Source organism: Mirounga angustirostris, unplaced genomic scaffold (assembly GCF_029215605.1).
Source record: "Mirounga angustirostris isolate CCGP_5_RB_7025 unplaced genomic scaffold, mMirAng1.0.hap1 SCAF_17, whole genome shotgun sequence".
Lineage (NCBI taxonomy): Eukaryota > Metazoa > Chordata > Mammalia > Carnivora > Phocidae > Mirounga > Mirounga angustirostris.
Window position 1 is genome coordinate 47145348 of NW_026991725.1, and position 15043 is coordinate 47160390.

At 59.1% G+C, this 15043-nt stretch overlaps 3 protein-coding genes across 6 annotated transcripts; all 3 read right to left on the reverse strand.

Moving 5' to 3' along the window:
- Window positions 1–208: 208 nt before the first annotated feature.
- PHF23 (PHD finger protein 23) lies at window positions 209–4536 on the reverse strand. Of its 2 annotated transcripts, none has more exons than XM_045890056.3 (5): window positions 4318–4536; window positions 2721–2752; window positions 2454–2546; window positions 1113–1950; window positions 209–1011 (listed from the first exon to the last, which is right to left on the reverse strand). In XM_045890056.3, exons 1-5 carry the CDS (start codon window positions 4349–4351, stop codon window positions 797–799), a joined length of 1212 nt encoding a protein of 403 aa, XP_045746012.1. In that variant the 5' UTR covers window positions 4352–4536; the 3' UTR covers window positions 209–796. The 2 variants fall into 2 exon arrangements, with proteins under 2 accessions (XP_045746012.1, XP_064438682.1); XM_064582612.1 differs by lacking the exon at window positions 4318–4536 and adding an exon at window positions 3340–3387.
- A 914-nt stretch (window positions 4537–5450) lies between these two features.
- Window positions 5451–8007, reverse strand: GABARAP (GABA type A receptor-associated protein). Its single transcript, XM_045890129.3, has 4 exons — window positions 7299–8007; window positions 6644–6722; window positions 6395–6513; window positions 5451–5941 (listed from the first exon to the last, which is right to left on the reverse strand). The coding sequence occupies exons 1-4, from the start codon at window positions 7386–7388 to the stop codon at window positions 5876–5878; spliced, it is 354 nt and encodes a 117-aa protein (XP_045746085.1). The 5' UTR covers window positions 7389–8007; the 3' UTR covers window positions 5451–5875.
- Window positions 8008–8632: 625 nt separating this feature from the next.
- CTDNEP1 (CTD nuclear envelope phosphatase 1) lies at window positions 8633–15013 on the reverse strand. 3 transcript variants are annotated; one of them, XR_010408514.1, is made up of 9 exons: window positions 14118–15013; window positions 11814–12079; window positions 11463–11529; window positions 11256–11374; window positions 10982–11053; window positions 10463–10579; window positions 10118–10229; window positions 9606–9961; window positions 8633–9302 (listed from the first exon to the last, which is right to left on the reverse strand). XR_010408514.1 is itself a non-coding variant. In XM_064582643.1 (9 exons), exons 2-9 carry the CDS (start codon window positions 11916–11918, stop codon window positions 9242–9244), a joined length of 738 nt encoding a protein of 245 aa, XP_064438713.1. In that variant the 5' UTR covers window positions 11919–12079; window positions 14118–15004; the 3' UTR covers window positions 8633–9241. The 3 variants fall into 3 exon arrangements, 2 of the variants coding, with proteins under 2 accessions (XP_064438713.1, XP_045746051.1); XM_064582643.1 differs by having other exon boundaries at window positions 9606–9690; window positions 14118–15004; XM_045890095.3 differs by lacking the exon at window positions 11814–12079 and having other exon boundaries at window positions 9606–9690; window positions 14118–15002.
- Between the last annotated feature and the right edge of the window lie 30 nt (window positions 15014–15043).

Here is a 15043-nt window from a genome sequence, read left to right on the forward strand (position 1 = left end):
GTGTTGGGGGACAGGCTGGGGGCGGTGGGGGTCCTGGGCCGGGGGCAAGCCAACTGAGGCCGCGAGGCTGGGGGGGCGGGGCGGGGCGGGAGGAGGTGCAGAGCCCGGTGGTTTTCCGCTCGGACTCCGGAGGTGGGCTTCAGTCTTCTGGCCGGCCTGTCCACCGCCTCCCTCCTAAGCAGGACAGTCAGTGAGGGCTATAAACACAAAAGAGCCCACTCTGCTTTATTTACAACACGCAGGCTGTCTGTACAAACAGCTGGCCAATATTATTAAAAACAAAAGAGGTGAGCGAGCGGATCGTCACCTTTCTGTTTTCCTTCCTCCCTCGGCCAGACCCTGGTTGGTACTCCACCTCTGAGCTGCCCTGCCCGAAAGGGGAAGTCCAAAATTAAAAATACAACCGGTGTAGAATAAATGGGGAGATAAAAGAAAAGATGAGGAAGGGGAGTGCTCTATTTACACTAGAGTTTTATAGACAACTGCCCCATTCCACCCCAGCTCCAACCCTGGCCCAGAAAGTGAGGGGCGGCAGGTCTAAGGGACAGAGATTAAGTGTCTAGGGACCCAGACAGCCTCCCACCCCCAGCTGTAATGGGTCCATGTTCAAGTCCACAAGGTGGGAAGGAAAGGTTAAGGTTGGACCGTGAGCCATTCATCCCAAACCAGCCTCCCTTGGGAATTCCTGCCTTGAAGTGGGACAATGATCCAAGCTCCAGGGGATAGGCTGAGGACCCTGAGGCTCAGTTCCCAAGTCACGTTGTCATTTGGAAGTCCCAGCCTGGAGACGGCGGTGTCAGGGCTCTCCAGATTTGGGAGGCCCCCCTAACCGCCGGGCCTCTGGCCGCAGTTCCTTGCATTTCTGGCAGTAAAAGAAGTCAGGGACGTTGGTCTTCTTGATCTTAGCACAGGAGAGGTGGATCCAGGTCCCACACAGGCTGCACTCAATCATGGGCCGCCCTGCAAAGGGCTTTCGGCAGTAACATGTGATCAGGTCCCATGAGTCATCACCTGGGGAAAGAAGGTTTGGTTGGCGTTCTGCCTGAGCGCTTGGGTCCACAACAGCCCAAGCCCATCCTCCAGCTAACCCTGGGCAGCCCCAGACCTCTCACCTGATTCTACCATGATGTCCTCATCCATGACCCGCATCTCGCCTTCACTCGAGCTGGCGTCTCCATCTTGGCTCGTTTCAGTGCTGCCCACTTCCTTGCTCTCGCTGTCAGTGGGAGGGGCTCCTTCAGGGTGCACTGCAGCAGGGGGCCTAGGAGCCTCGGGGGGTGTTGGCAGCACAGGGGCTGGGGCTTCACCCCCTACCACTGCTGCCATGTCTTCCTCCTCCTCCTCTTCCTCTTCTTCCTCCTCCTCTTCAGAGTCTGTATCACTGGGGGGTGCCCGGGGAGGCCCAGGAGGTGGGAGTCTATCCCCCCGATCTGCCTTTTTCAACTTCCGTTTCTTGCTCTTTTTAATTCGAGACCTCTTTTCCCCATCCCCAGGAGCTGGCCGAGGCCTCCGAAGCGCCCCAAAGCCAGCCCCCCCTCCTGGCCCCAACTTTCGGTTCTTTCGGTCCTTCTTCCGAGGAGGTTGGGAGAGGTCCCCCTGGGAAAGGGGTACTGGGGTGAGAGCAGCAGGGGGCCGGGAGGCATGGGTCAGGGATGTGGGGGACAGTGGAGATGCCATTTTGGGCCCATCTAGATCAAAGAGAGAGTCCTTGAGCTTCATCTTCTCAAGCAGGGTTGCACTGTCAGGGGCCTGCAGACGAGAAAAAGTGGACCTCGGGGGTCCTGGCTGAGTGGGACCTGCTTGAGCCGCCCTTCTCTTGGATGATTTTGCTTTCTTAACAAAGGTCTGGATGGTTCGGAGGTCTGAGGGGGCCGAGTCCCAGCCGTCACTGTCGGCCGCGCTCTCGCCACGCAATGGAGAACTGGAGCCAGAGGCTGGCCAGTCACTTTCCTTGAAAGGGGACAGACCAGGGTCAGCAGGCGGCCCGGTGGCATCCCAGCCCCTCTACGAACCCAGCTTGAAAACCAGGGACAAGATCTACCTGGATATATCCTGCCCAGACCACCCAAAAATCACTACACTCAGAATTGTCCCCTCCCCGATTCCCCTCAGCATCTCCTCTTACAAACTTCCCTGTTGCCTCTGCCCTCAGGTTCTGGCCATCTCCCCAGTCCCGCCTGCCTCACAGCACTGTCTCCCCCAGACCAGAGCCCTATTTCTTTATGTCTGTTTTCCTCCAGTGCATTGAGAAGCACCTTCCATGAACACCCCCAGGCCATTCACTGCTGCTCAAGCCACCCCAAGGGACTAGTGTTCCCACCAGTTTCCAATTTCCCTGCTCTGCCCCATCACATCTGATAGGTTTCTCCTATAAAGTACCGCGGTCCCCTTTGCTCCACACCCCTCTACGGCCTAGGACCCCACCGTCAAGCTGGCCGTCCTCCAGACCCTACCTCTTTGCTCGGGGGGATGTAACCGGCATAGGCCAAGACAAAACTGCAGAATTTGTTGAAATCCTCAATTGTTCTCCGACGCTTCTCTGGTGGCTGAAAGGAAACATGTATCGCAAGGAATTGAAGAGGGGCATTCCCATTGAAGAGGGGCATTCCCGAAGGTATACTCCCCTGAGTGAGGGATCTAGAAAAGGCCAGAGGAGGAAAGAGGGGAGGGGGAGGGCATCCGGCAGTAATACTAGGCTGCAAAGGTAAGGGAAAGCTCACCTGAGTTTCTGGCTTCAGGGTCGGAGGTGGATCTGTGAAAGCAATAAAAGCTGAGTCAAGGCACCAGCAAAGAATCTGTGCGAAACCCCACCTCTAAATCTCGGAGGTCCCAAGCGAACCCCTCTCCCCTCAGGTCCCCCAGCCAGGCCAGCAGGTCCCCAGCTGTGCTGGACCCGCCCCTGCTCCCCCTTCCGCCCTGCGAGGGGCGGAGCCAGGGCGCGGCGCCCTCTCAGGCCTCGCTATAGCGCTCCCCTTCCCCCCACCGGAGGCCTGGCGCCCCGCCCCCCCAACTCACGGTTTCTCTAGACTCCAGTCTACTCGATCTCTTGGCGCCCCACCCCGCCATACCGCTCCCCGGACCGAGCTCGGGCGGCCGCCTGCCCCTGTCCTTCACACGCGCCCAGGGCCCCGAGTTCCTACCCGGTCGCGATCTACCGCCCGGGGCCCTCGGAGACCGCACACGCAGCCCGCCGGCCCCCAGGGTCCAGGATGACCACGCTGAACCGCTCCCCGCCCTCCGGCCCCTTCTACTCGAGCACGAGGCCCGGCGCGCCCCTCACCCCCACCCTAAACACACACAGGCACACACATCCAACGCCACTTCGCGGCTGGGACAGACCAGAGAGCTCTAACCCGGACGCGGCCCCACCTGCCCCCCCCATATCGCGCTCCCCACAATTTCGCCGTCCCTCCGCCCCCATCCGGGGCTTTGGCCCCTCCCCGTCTCGAGCTCCTCGGGCTCCCCGCCGGGCCCCCGGGCCCAGTTCCGAGCCCTCCGGCCGCCGCCCCCCCCCTCCGCCCCCGGACTCACCACCAAGTGACTAGGCTGCGGACCCCTAAACTCTAGCCCCCCCCCGCCCACCGGCTACTCTCTCTCTCTACGGCAACCCCCGCTGCCGCCGCCGCTGCCCCCCTCGCCCTCCGCAACTCCCAGGCTCCAGCCCTCGCCGACCAACACCCCCCCCGCAACTCGCCGGTCTCAACCCCCCCACACCCCGCCCCACCGCCCCTACAACTACCCGCCTCTCCTCGCTCCCCAGCTCTCTCTCCCCACAACTACCCGCCCTGTACAGGTCTCTCTACCGCAGACAATACCCAGACCCCCTCTTCTCCCCACAACTATCTGCCCACCCCTCCAACAATCACCGGGCTATCTCCGGCGGCAACTACCCGGAGCTCCACCGCCACAAACTCCCCCGCCTCGGCGAACTACAGGGCTCCTCACTCCGTCCTCGTCTACATCCTCCCTCCTCAACAACTCTCCGGCTCCCAGATTCCCCCGGCCTCCCAGCCTCAGGGCCCCAACGTGCTGGAGGCCCTTACGGCCCCTAACCCCCGGAGCTCCGGGGCTCCAGCTCCCACTCCCCACCCCCCCACACACATTCACGGTGTCTGATCTCCAACTACCCCCAGCCCAGTCTCCCGCTCCTCTTTCACCAAGATCTCTCAACTCGTCGCTCTCCCACCTCCAGGGGCAGGCCCCCGACCCCCTCCCCGCGCTCCCCCGCTGGGCTCCGGGGCTCGACCTCCAAGTTTGCCAATTGATTCCTCCCCCGCCCCCCACCGGCTCAGCGCTCCGTGCCGGTCGAGAGCTCACCTTCGGGACTGGGCTCCGCCATGGCTTCCAGCATCGCCCCCTCCCCTCCTCCCGGTCCGGCGCCCCCCTCCCCTGAGCCGGGGATCCCGGTGCCGCCTCCGGTGCTCGGTGCTCCTACTGCCTCGCTCCACAGAGGTGTCTGCCTCGGCCCGGTTATGACTCGAGTCCGCTAGCCGCTGCCGCCACCTCCCTCTACCCCTGCCTCCCGCACTCCCGGACCGGGCCCCCTCCCCCCGCGCCGCCGGCCGCCTGCTCCCTCCTCCTCCTCTCTCCTCCCTCCCTCCTCCTCTCTCCCTCCTCCCTTCGCGGGTGCCGACGCGCAATGCATCAAGGGGCTTGTAGTCCGTCCGGGGGCAGCGGAAAGGGGACTGCATAGGCCTCCGGAACTTCAGTTCCCAGCAAGCCGAGGAAGAGCGCAGGCGCACTAAACCGCTCCCCTCCCCCGGGGAGTGGCGGGGAGATTGGGAGCGGAGGGTAGAGCGGAAGAGCGCGCGCAGGCTCCTGGGAAATGTAGGCTGGGCGGGACTAAGAAAGAAGGAAAAGAAGGGATTAGAACTCTCGGCCACCATACTGCCTCATTCTGCGGCTTCTTTCTCCCCGCGGGGGACCGCCCCACTTCCGGCCAGACGGAGAAGGGGTTGCTGGGGGATGAAGTTCTCCCGATAATAATGGCTCCCTCCTCCCCGTCTTCTCCCTCCCTTGAATTCTACCCACCGCCACAAAGTCTGGCCAAGTGAGACGCAACCGAGGACGGAGTCCTCTGACCAGTTCCCACGCACGAAAAGCTCTTCCTGAATCCAAAGGCCATTACAAACTTGGATGTACTTCTCTAAAGCAGGTACTTTCAAACTTTCTCCCCAGGAACCCAAGGTAAAAAACAAAACAAAACAAACCACTGTATTTTTTACATCGGGCCCCAATACACACGTCTATAAAACTAAAGTTTCACAAAAAGACACTCGGAGTATTCCATCACAACAAAAACTTTTTTTTTTTTTTTTTTTGCGCAAGGAAAAACCCAACATCAACAGAATGAACCAAAATATATTACTACCCCTCCAACCTCCACTTTCCCCACCAGAGGACAACTAAAAAGAAAAAGAGGGCAGGAAGCAACACAAAGCAAATTCCAGTTCAGCTTGGTGGTTTCCTCTTTATTGATGTGCCTCCTACCTTCCCCCCACAATTTCAGTCCCTTCCATCTACCCCCAAAAAAGAAAGTAGTGAAAGGAAGGGAATGTTGGGGTTCTGAGCCCCTTGGGCAGTTAGAAAGGGAACAGAAACCAAAACAATCGCTGGATGTGACAGACTGACAATCGAGAAGTCTAAAGCAGAGTGGGAAGGGTGGTAAGAGAAAGGGGAAAAAGGAGAGGTCCAAGAGGTCACCTCCCCCACGAGCCCTCCTGCTAAGAGGGGCTGGAAGAGAGCCTCAAACATTAGGAAGTGCAGGTCCTGAAGAAGGGAGGTGGTGGTTGAGCCCGGAGGAGGAGGAGGTCAAGGAAGGGGGGGCCACCTCTCTCTTTGTAGAACGGGACCCCCCACCTCAGGGGGAGCAGCTTCACAGACCATAGACACTTTCATCACTGTAGGCGATGTATAGAAAGAAGTCTTCTTCATGGTGTTCCTGGGGCAGAGGCAGAAAATGACGGCTCAGACATCTGGGCTGTAGTTCCTTGACCCACCCATTGCCCAGACCCATTCTTCAAAAGCCCTTTTTTCTGAAGAGCCCCCAAACACTCATGCCCTGACTCACTCCCTCACTTGTTCCAGGCCTTAGCAGCCAAGTAGTATTAGCCCTAGCAACAGTCCTGGGCAAAAAGATCTCAGACTGTTCTCTGCTGCTCTGGGAGGGGGGGAAACTGGAGAAGAGTGAGGGTCAGAACTGAGCTCCACTGTTCCCTCCCTCCTCTCTACTCCTACTGCCCTTGTCCAAACCTTCAACCCCTTGTCCAAACCAACTACCCCAAAATCTTGAGGCCAAAGATAAAACTGAGAGCTAAACAAGCCAGCTAGTCCGAGAACTGCTGACCTGAAACTCTCTTCCTCCAAAGCCCTGACCCCTCTCCAGTCACCGTACCTGGTATAGCTGACCCATTGTGGCACTGGTGGGTGGAATGACATTGTTGACAAAGAAAAACAAGGCATCCTCAGCTCGGAGATGAATTCGCTTCCGGATCAAGAAGTAGAACTGACCAACTGCCAAAGAGACAAGGTACGATAAAGTCCCAAATGGCCTCAAAACAACAGTCCCTGTGTGGAGCCTCTTCCCACAGAGACTGCACTCCCACCGCAGGAAGCAAACCTGGGTAGCCCGACACGTCCCCACCTGTGAGATCAGAAGGCACCAGGTATTTCTTTTTGTCCAGGTCTCCTATCCGAGCTTTGGGAGCCTTTTCTACTATCACCTGATAAAGAGAAGATGAAAATTAGGAAACACTGGGTGGACAGCCCCACCATTACACCTGTCAAGAACTCAAGAAACAAAATTCTTAGCACCCAAGCCCTTTCGACTCCTTTTTCTTTGTCTGGGAACACGCGGTGCAGCCTCGAGTAGAGATCCTGACCCCACTGCGTAGGACTCGCCTAAACATCCAGGATCCCCAAGTAGGGCGTCATAATAAACAAGTCTCTTAATCAGGCAGGGATGACTCGACTGGGCCGACCAGAGCGTCCACCTCAAAACCCCAGCTCGCTGGGGGGGGGGATGGCCATGTGAAGCTCAGACTGTCAAACTCCCTGCAGCCTCCCACACCACTCCCCACGTCTCTCCCTGCCATCCACGTCCCCTCACCCCCCGCTCTCCCGCTGCCCCGCTCCACTCAACCTCGGGTCCCAGCCACAGCAGCTTCGGGCGGCTCCCAACCCCGCCTCGGCCGGCAGCCCGACGCCCACGCTGCCCACGCTGCCCGGCCGGACCCCAACCCCGGGCTGCGGCGTCAGCGCCAGCGCCCCGCGCCCTCGGCCCTGGCTACTGTCCTCACCGGAACCCGGTCCGGGTATTTCTTTCGGATCTTCTCGCCCTCAGAGCGGCGTTTCTCGAACGGATGCTCCTCCTTATACACGAACTTCATCCTCCCGGGAACCGGGCTGGACCGGGCTGGGCTGAGGGAACCCGGGGGGGCCGGGACGGGGGGCGGCGGCGACGGCGGCGACGCGCGGGCGGACTCAGCGGAGCGATCCCGGGACTTGCGCCACTTCCCTATTCACCAACCCCGCCCCCGACCATCCGAGGCCGCCCCGCCCGCTACGTTACGCCACGAGCGCAGCGGCCCGGACGCAGCCGGCGTAGCACCACCTACTGACCGCCCCCCTCACGCCGTCTACGTAATCGCTTTGGAATCAACTTGCGGGCTACGCAGGCGACGTAGCAAAGGTGGTTGGCTTGGGCTATGGTCGAAAATAACTGAAAGCCCACGTTCCGACCTCCCCCCGCCAGGCTGGAGACCAAAAGGGCCAGAAGCTGCTAATTATAATTTGAGGCTTGGTTTTCCGAAAGTTCTTTTCGGAAACGAGGTGAAGGGGGGGAAGGCAGAGGTAAGCGTAAGGACAGCTATTCACGAAACGCGTTGGTACGCCGAAGGCGGCAGCTGACACCAAAACAAAGTAGTGCCCAAACGGAGGAGCCGGGTGTGCGGAAAGGAAGGAGGGCAGAAAGGAAATACATATTCGGAGAAACGCAGGGAACGCTTAGGTTCCGAGCAGGAGTGGACCAATAGGGACCGGAGAGGAGGCCCGAAAGGTAGGGACTACGTCAGCGCGGAGGAACACTCCACCGCCGTGCTGCGACAAATCATGTGATCTCGAGAAGGGCGGAGCGTCACGTGGCGGCCGCGGGAAGTAGAGCCGGCCGCGGGGAGGGAGGGGGCGCCGGGGGCGGGGCGGGGCGGGGCGGGGGGCGGAGCCGGCGGGGAGGCGGGCGCGGCCCCGGAGGGCTGGGGCGCCCTGCGGCGGCGGCCGCCTGCCCTGTCCACGTCGGTCCCCCGGCGAAGTCCCGCCCCTCCGGTTTGTGGCCCAGCTTTCTCCTCGCTTCGCACCGCTGTGTCCCACTGCCCTGCCGCTCAGGTTCCCTCGGGACACACGGCTGTCCTCTCACTCCCCAGCAGGGCACCCATCCCGTGGCTGAGACCCTTCCCGCCAAAGCACCGGAGGTCGAGGTTCCCTGCTCCTTCCCCCAAAGCCAGCAGCATCTCTCCCCGACCCTCAGCCCGCCTGGCCCTCCTGCCGCGGCCTCTCCCTTCTGCTCAGGGGACAGGGTGGATGTGAACAAAGGCTCCTCCCCTCATTTCCCAACCCAGAGAGAAGGACCTAGGGCAGCTTTGGTTTCCAAAGTTGTAATGCATGGTTTAAAAGAGAGGAAGGAAAAAAAAAAGAGAGAGAGAGAGAAAGCTGGTTACAGGTCTAAGGGAATCTAGGAAGAAGGGAAAATAGAGGGATAAGTGGGGGGCGGGGAGGGAAGGGACAAGTTTGGGGAAAATCCAGTGGCCCAAAAATCCCAGTTTCCCACCCACAGCCCAGCCCTTGGAGTGAAGAATTAGATCAGTTTTGTACAAGAGTTTTTAAAAAATCAAATCACAACAAAGCTCGCTTGGCTTTTCTTTGAGCCTCCCGGATTACCGAACATCTGTGTGTCATTCTGGCCGGTCCTGTCTCTCCACCAGACAGTTTCGGCTCTCCTAGGCCTCCGCTTATGTCCCAGTCTGGGGTTTCCGGGGAGCACGAACTCGACGTTCGAGTGAGGCTGCTTCAGAGTCCGGCCCACGTGTCCATCCAGACTCCACAGGGAGTGCAGGGCTCCCAGGGCAGAGAGGGACGGGAGGGACAGACCCTGCCCACACAGTCCTCACCGCTGGACAGGGCAGCAGACGGCACCGCGAGGGCTCACCCCCGTCCCCCCCACCCTGGCTCAGGTGGGGGGAGAGCGCTGTCACCAGAGCCTGTGTTGGTGAAGGTTTCGGCTCAGCACAGAACGGACGTCAGCGGTGAACCTGGGACGAAAAGAACTTGAACTGGTAGAGTCCTTACGGTTGATATCCTCACAACACTAGTCGTAGGTGGCCTCATTGGAGATGTGGGGCAGAAATGATCACCATTTTGACATGAAACAGAGGCCCGGTTTGCCCAAAACCCCACTGGCTAAAAGTGATGAGCTTTACTGTAAGAAGGCCTGGGTTCAAATGCTAAGTTCTTAAGGGAAAAGAGAGAAATAAGTCAAACAGGACACACTTTTATTCCCTCGTGGGATCCCCCACCTCCTTTCCTCAGAAATCTAAGTGTCTAACTTCCCTTACCTGAGCGCATCCAGCATCGGAAGCAGGTTGAGAAGGGCGGTGTCGCTGGGGTCACTGAACCACGATTTGATGGGGATGGCGTTGTCTAGGGCGGGTAAAAATTAATGCGCATGAGGAAAAAGAGAGTTCAACAGACAGGCTGATTTTTCTTTTATTTGGGGACGGGGATCGTTACTTTAAAATATGTTCCTCTCCCCGACCCACCCAAACCCAGCAACCTAAGTAAAACCTTCTGGATTCATCCTCCAAAATAAAATCAACTTTTAGTCACCGTACTTCATGTTAGCGTGAAGCTCCTAGGCAAAGTCATTACCACTGTGCTTCACCTGAAGCAAATTTAGTCGGAGAAATGTGATCTACGAAATGGACGTGGGAGGGAGGAGAATGTCTCACATGAAAAGAGAAACACCTTGCATCCTGACCCACAGTAAACCAGGCATCCCAGCTCCAGGCTTTCAGAATCCCTCCTCAGAACTTCCTGGTCCTGCCAGACCCGCCACCTTCTCCCATACCTGGGTGGCTCCTGTAAGCCCCTGGGGAGTTATCCAGGATCACGATGCTGGAGAGGTCGCTGTGGACCACAGAGAGGTCCTTGATGTAGCTGCCCAGTTCCAAAGTGCAGTGCTGGAAGGTAGGGTGAGCTGGGCATCAAGAGGAGACTCGTCCCTGTGACCGCAGCCCGGTCCCAACGATGCCTACGGGCAGCCAACTCCCACCACGGGGGTCATGCGATACGCCTCCCCTCACCCCCCAGACCCCCAGAGGGTCCCATTCCAGGGCAGCTGCCTCAAACTCAGATCCCTCCCTGGTGGCCTGCCTCCCAAGCTTCCTCTTTGTTCTGCAGGGCAGCCCCTTACCTGTCTGTAGTATCTCCTCTTGAGAATACTCCTGCTATTATCCAGTTTATCTGCCACAGCGGAACCGTAAATCTCCATGCTTGCTGTGAACACCACCAGGTCGTACCACTGACTCACCTGAAATTGAGCGGGGGAGAGGCAGGTGTTAGAAGAGGTGACCGTTCCTCTAGACACACGGTTCTCTTTCGCTAGGACTCCAGCCCAGTCCTTCTGGCCTCTCAGCAACAACAAAGGTCTCTGAAGGCCCCCAAACTCAGAGTCTTAGGCACCACACACCCTTAAGATTCAGAGCTGCAAGAACAAACGAGCAGGCAGCCCGTGGAAGAATGGAATTACATCAGCACATGAACCCAAACTACCGAAAGCCATCCCTGCTCTGGCTGTCCCACAACCTCCCCTCTCCAAAACCGCCCGTACCCATTTCCTCCTCAGCCCCTACTTCCACCGAGTCGTCTAAATTCCCAGAGCCCTGAAACCATTCCTTCCTCACAGAGCTCCCCTTAACTTCTGCGAACTCACCACTTCTAAGAAGAAATCCACATGGGGCCTCTTATGTACAAAAAACCGGACGGGATGTTTGTCTATTACCACCTGTAGATCAACAGGGAAAGGCTGGGGGCTGTCCTGAGCACCAGAGCACAGGCCGAAAGGACACCCCCGCCCTCCCACTGCCCGCTCCCCTCCTTGAGACTGCCACAGGTGCCGGAGGATGGGGGACAGGGACACGACGCTCTGGGATTGGGAAAGGAAGTCCGGGTGGGAGCCGAGTAAGACATGACCATCCCCCACACACCTTGAGGATGAAGTCAGGAGGCGTTCCAGGCCGGACAGTGGGCCTCAGGACCCCATCGTGATGGGAGTGGATAAGTGTCTCATCCAGATCCAGCACCAGGATCTTCCTCTTCACCTGACCTGAACCACAACCAATACCAATCAACCTCCAGCCCACATCTTAAACCCTGCCTCACCTTAAAGGAGTCTTTCCAGCCAGCACACTCACCTAGCCGATTCCGGGACACAGGAGATAAGGGAAGAATATCATATCGAACAGTCTGGTACTGAATTATCTAAAAATAGCAAGAGAGGGGATCAGAACCCTTGACAAGGAGATCTTGACAAGAAACACTGTATGCCGAGGTAAATGCAGAATATTTCACTGAACCCTCAAAACCCCAGCAAGAATGATATAAGAATAATACGCTATCATCATCTCTAAACAACGAAGAGCCCAAGACTTAGCCAGGACCACGTAAGACCACACAGCTAGGAGTTTTCTTATTTGGTTGTCTGTCCCCCTAGTTAAAATGAAAACTCGGCGAGAGCATGCATGTCGTCTCGATCACGGCTGTACCCCAAGAACTGTCACAGGCCGCTCAGTCAGTATCCGGGTCGATGTGGTGGTGGCGCCAGGTTGGTTCCTGTGCCGTCCGACCCAAGCACCTGCCCTCTTGACCATGATCCTGTCTCGTGTGCCACGACCAAGAAATGCATGGCCTTCCGCACGTCCACCCCAAGGACCCTTTGTGACAAGTCCCCATCACCTCCCTTTGGGAACTGAGAGCCTCAGATTCCTTCGTGGGCTGAGAGGAGGAGTCAGGAGAGGAGGTCCTTGGTTACCTAAGGGGAAGGGAGGATGAGGGAATCCAGGGGTTGTCAGGTCAGCTAAGTTCCTCTGGCTGGCGGCCACCAGGCCTATTTTAACCAGCCACCTGTCCGCTTCTGTCTCTACCAGCCAAGTCACAAGTGGCAGAGAACCTCAGCCCTCTGACCTGCCTCCTTATTCCGGTACCCAGAGCAGGGCACACACGGCACTGGAAAGCCCCACCCGCGGGGATGACTGATAGGGTGCTGGGAAGGCCAGGGTGAAGTAAGGGCCGTGAGGGAGGTGAGGAAGGGACAAGGACATCACCACCTCAACCTTCCAGCTTCTCCAGGTCTCCTCTAGAGGCTCCTATTTCTAGCACCCAGATCTCTCCCATGCAAGCCTGGCGATCCCTTCCTCTGCTCTTTTCTTCTCAGCACAGACAAATGCTCTTCAGTCCATCCCTAGGCCCCAGCCTCACCAGAACCAGGCTCCCCCCTTGCAAACCACAGGGCCCCTCTCCCCCTAATGCCAAGGCATCTGCATCTGCCCTTCTTTTCTCCCTGGGCAGGGATGAGGGCAGGGACGAGGGCCGCGACAGCTCGGGTGTCCTGCCCTATCTCGGGTTGCACATGCTGGGCATGTAGGGAATGCTCCCAGCATCTGCCAGAAAGGGGGTGGGGTGGGGGGTTGGGGGAGAAACCAGACTGGAAGAGAAGGAAGGGAAGACAAAAGGCTGTGGGGTGAGTGCTGCCCAGAGAAGAGCAATTTTGCAAGTAACTAGCATCTGGTCTGGAGCACTACTCCCTGCACCCAGAACAGAAATTTGGCGGGGGATGGGGTGTGCACAGAGCAAGGCCAGGCAGAGGGGACAGGAGTTAACATGCAAAGAAAACCCCAGGAGCCAGCCCCACACACATCTCAGCATCTCTGACCCCAAATTCTTCTTGGCTGCTAAGGTGTTTGAGGGAACTAGCCCTGCCTACAACTATGACCACCCAGAAACAATTCTCACCCTAAATCAGGAAGTGGTAGAGGAGACACCGAATTCGAGGCCAGGCCCACTCCCCCCAGTCAGTATGTCAACACCACCACCACCACCACCACCACCCAGGGCCCTCTGGAAATTTTCTGGCCGAAGCAGGCCCTGGCTGCTTTTACTCTTCCAAGTTTTATTGAGGGACGTCAAAGAGGACAGACCAGAGAACTTCTGCACCTCAGCGCACTGAATTCTCCCCAGACTCCTTTCAGAGGACTCTCCCCAGTGGTGAGAACACAAGAGCACATTCATTAAATGATGTTAGCCTACGGAGCTTTGACCTTGGAGAAAAGCTCTGGGGAGGGAACCCGGAGATACTTGGGCACTTCACTGCCCAGTGTCCCTCACCGTGCTGGGGTTTCCTGGAGAGGCACGCGTGCCCCCCAGTTCAAGTCCACAACGACAGGCGCCCATCTTCCCACAGAGACACCCTTCCCTCAAGCCCAACGTGAAAGCATCTTTCTTAGTCCCAGGGTCTCAATAAATCCAGACACCCACACTCTGAAATAAGTTTCCAGGGCGTTTGTGGAGGAGTCCCCTTAATGCAAACCGCAGGGGTTTCTTCTTCACACCCAAGGCTTTTCCCAAGTTCCCATCCTTGTTTGTCACATACGCTCTCCCACCCACCCCTACCCTTGACACACAAGCCCGGCTCTTTCTTGTTACGAGACCCGATACCCACGGAGGGTCTTCCACAAGCTCACGTCGGCAGGGCTGGTGCTATCAAACAGGTGTTCCCTCCTCTAGGTTTCTTTAACAACAACTCCCGCTTTCTTAAACGGCGCCCCACCCACCACCCCAGCCCCCAAGAGTTGCCAAATCCTGTCCCCGCTAGGCCCCCATCTCGGTTCTACTGCAAGGGTCTCCCCCCTCCCCATTCCACCCCATGCCCAGCTAAGGGTGCCCCAATTCTCCAACGGGAAAAGCCGCCGCCAGGACTCTGTTCCGAAGCCCAAGCAGAGGCCCGACACTTCCCAAAAGCCCGTGAGCACCGCTGACCTGGGTTCCCACCACCAGCGCCCACCCCGGCTCACCGTGCGGATCTGCCTCCGCAAAAGGTAAATGAAGAAGCTCCAGAGCTTGGCGGCGAAGGCCACGAACGTGCGCAGCCCCAGCAGACACTGCGTCCGCATCATCCCGATGACCCCGGCACCGCCGGCCCCGGGGCCCCCGCGGCCCAGCTCCGCCAGCCCCCCGGGGGCAGCCCCCCGCCGCCGGGAGGGGGAACGGGGGCCCCGAGTGGCAGGAAAGGCTGCAGAGAGGGACGCGGAGCGGGCGGCTCAGAAAGCCACCCCCGGCGAGGGGAAAGCCCAGCGGAACCGGGAGCTGGGGGACAGGCGTGGGCAGCCCGCGGGGGCCCACATGGGCGGGGAGTGGCACCGACGGCTTCGCGGAGGTTGCGGGCCGAGACGGGTCGGGCTAGGACGGGGTCCTCCGAGACCAGGAGGGAAGGGGATGGAGAATTGGGGGAGGGGGCGGTGGGGGAGGGGGCCAGGGAGGAGGGAGGGAGGGAGGGAAAAGGGAGGGGGGAGGGGAAGGGGGAAGCGGAGGGTGGCCCGCTGCGCAGGCGCGGTAGGGGGCTGCCCGAGGGAAAGGGCGGGCGGGGGCCGCGGCGCGCGAAGGGCCGCGGCGGCGGCGGCGGCGGCGGCGGCGGCGAACGGGCCGGCTGAGCCAGGGAGCGGGGAAGGAGGGGGAGGGGGGGCCGAAGGGCGCGGACGGCTGGGCCGGAGCGGCCTCCCCCTCCCCGAAGCCGGAGGTGCCTTAGCCGCTGGGGAGCGGGGCTGCAGCCTCTGCAGCTGGATTTCCCACTCTGACAGGCGCCATTTTACCGCCCTCAGAGCTCCCTCCTCTCTTCCCCCCCCTTCCCCTCTGACACTGTTTCCGGTGGTGACGTGTATTCGCTTCACCGGGACTAAAGCTCCCCCTCCCCGGTCTGTGGGGGCGGGTAAGGAAAGCCGAG

Bases quoted from the DNA above. Each gene is read 5' to 3' on its own strand.
- PHF23 (XM_064582612.1), bottom strand. From the start codon at position 3,382: ATGGGGGGGGCAGGTGGGGCCGCGTCCGGGTTAGAGCTCTCTG. The intron at 2,753-3,339 runs GTCTGTCCCAGC...TTGCTTTCACAG, and splicing joins GTCCGGGTTAGAGCTCTCTG to ATCCACCTCCGACCCTGAAG. The intron at 1,951-2,453 runs GTAGGGTCTGGA...TCCCCTTTCAAG, and splicing joins ACATCCCCCCGAGCAAAGAG to GAAAGTGACTGGCCAGCCTC.
- GABARAP (XM_045890129.3), bottom strand. From the start codon at position 7,388: ATGAAGTTCGTGTATAAGGAGGAGCATCCGTTCGAGAAACGCCGCTCT. The intron at 6,723-7,298 runs GTGAGGACAGTA...TCTCTTTATCAG, and splicing joins AATACCCGGACCGGGTTCCG to GTGATAGTAGAAAAGGCTCC. The intron at 5,942-6,394 runs GTACGGTGACTG...CCTCTGCCCCAG, and splicing joins CAATGGGTCAGCTATACCAG to GAACACCATGAAGAAGACTT.
- CTDNEP1 (XM_064582643.1), bottom strand. From the start codon at position 11,918: ATGGTCAAGAGGGCAGGTGCTTGGGTCGGACGGCACAGGAACCAACCT. The intron at 11,530-11,813 runs GTACAGCCGTGA...TGCTATTTTTAG, and splicing joins GGCCTGTGACAGTTCTTGGG to ATAATTCAGTACCAGACTGT. The intron at 10,580-10,981 runs GTGAGTTCGCAG...GCTCAATTTCAG, and splicing joins TGGATTTCTTCTTAGAAGTG to GTGAGTCAGTGGTACGACCT.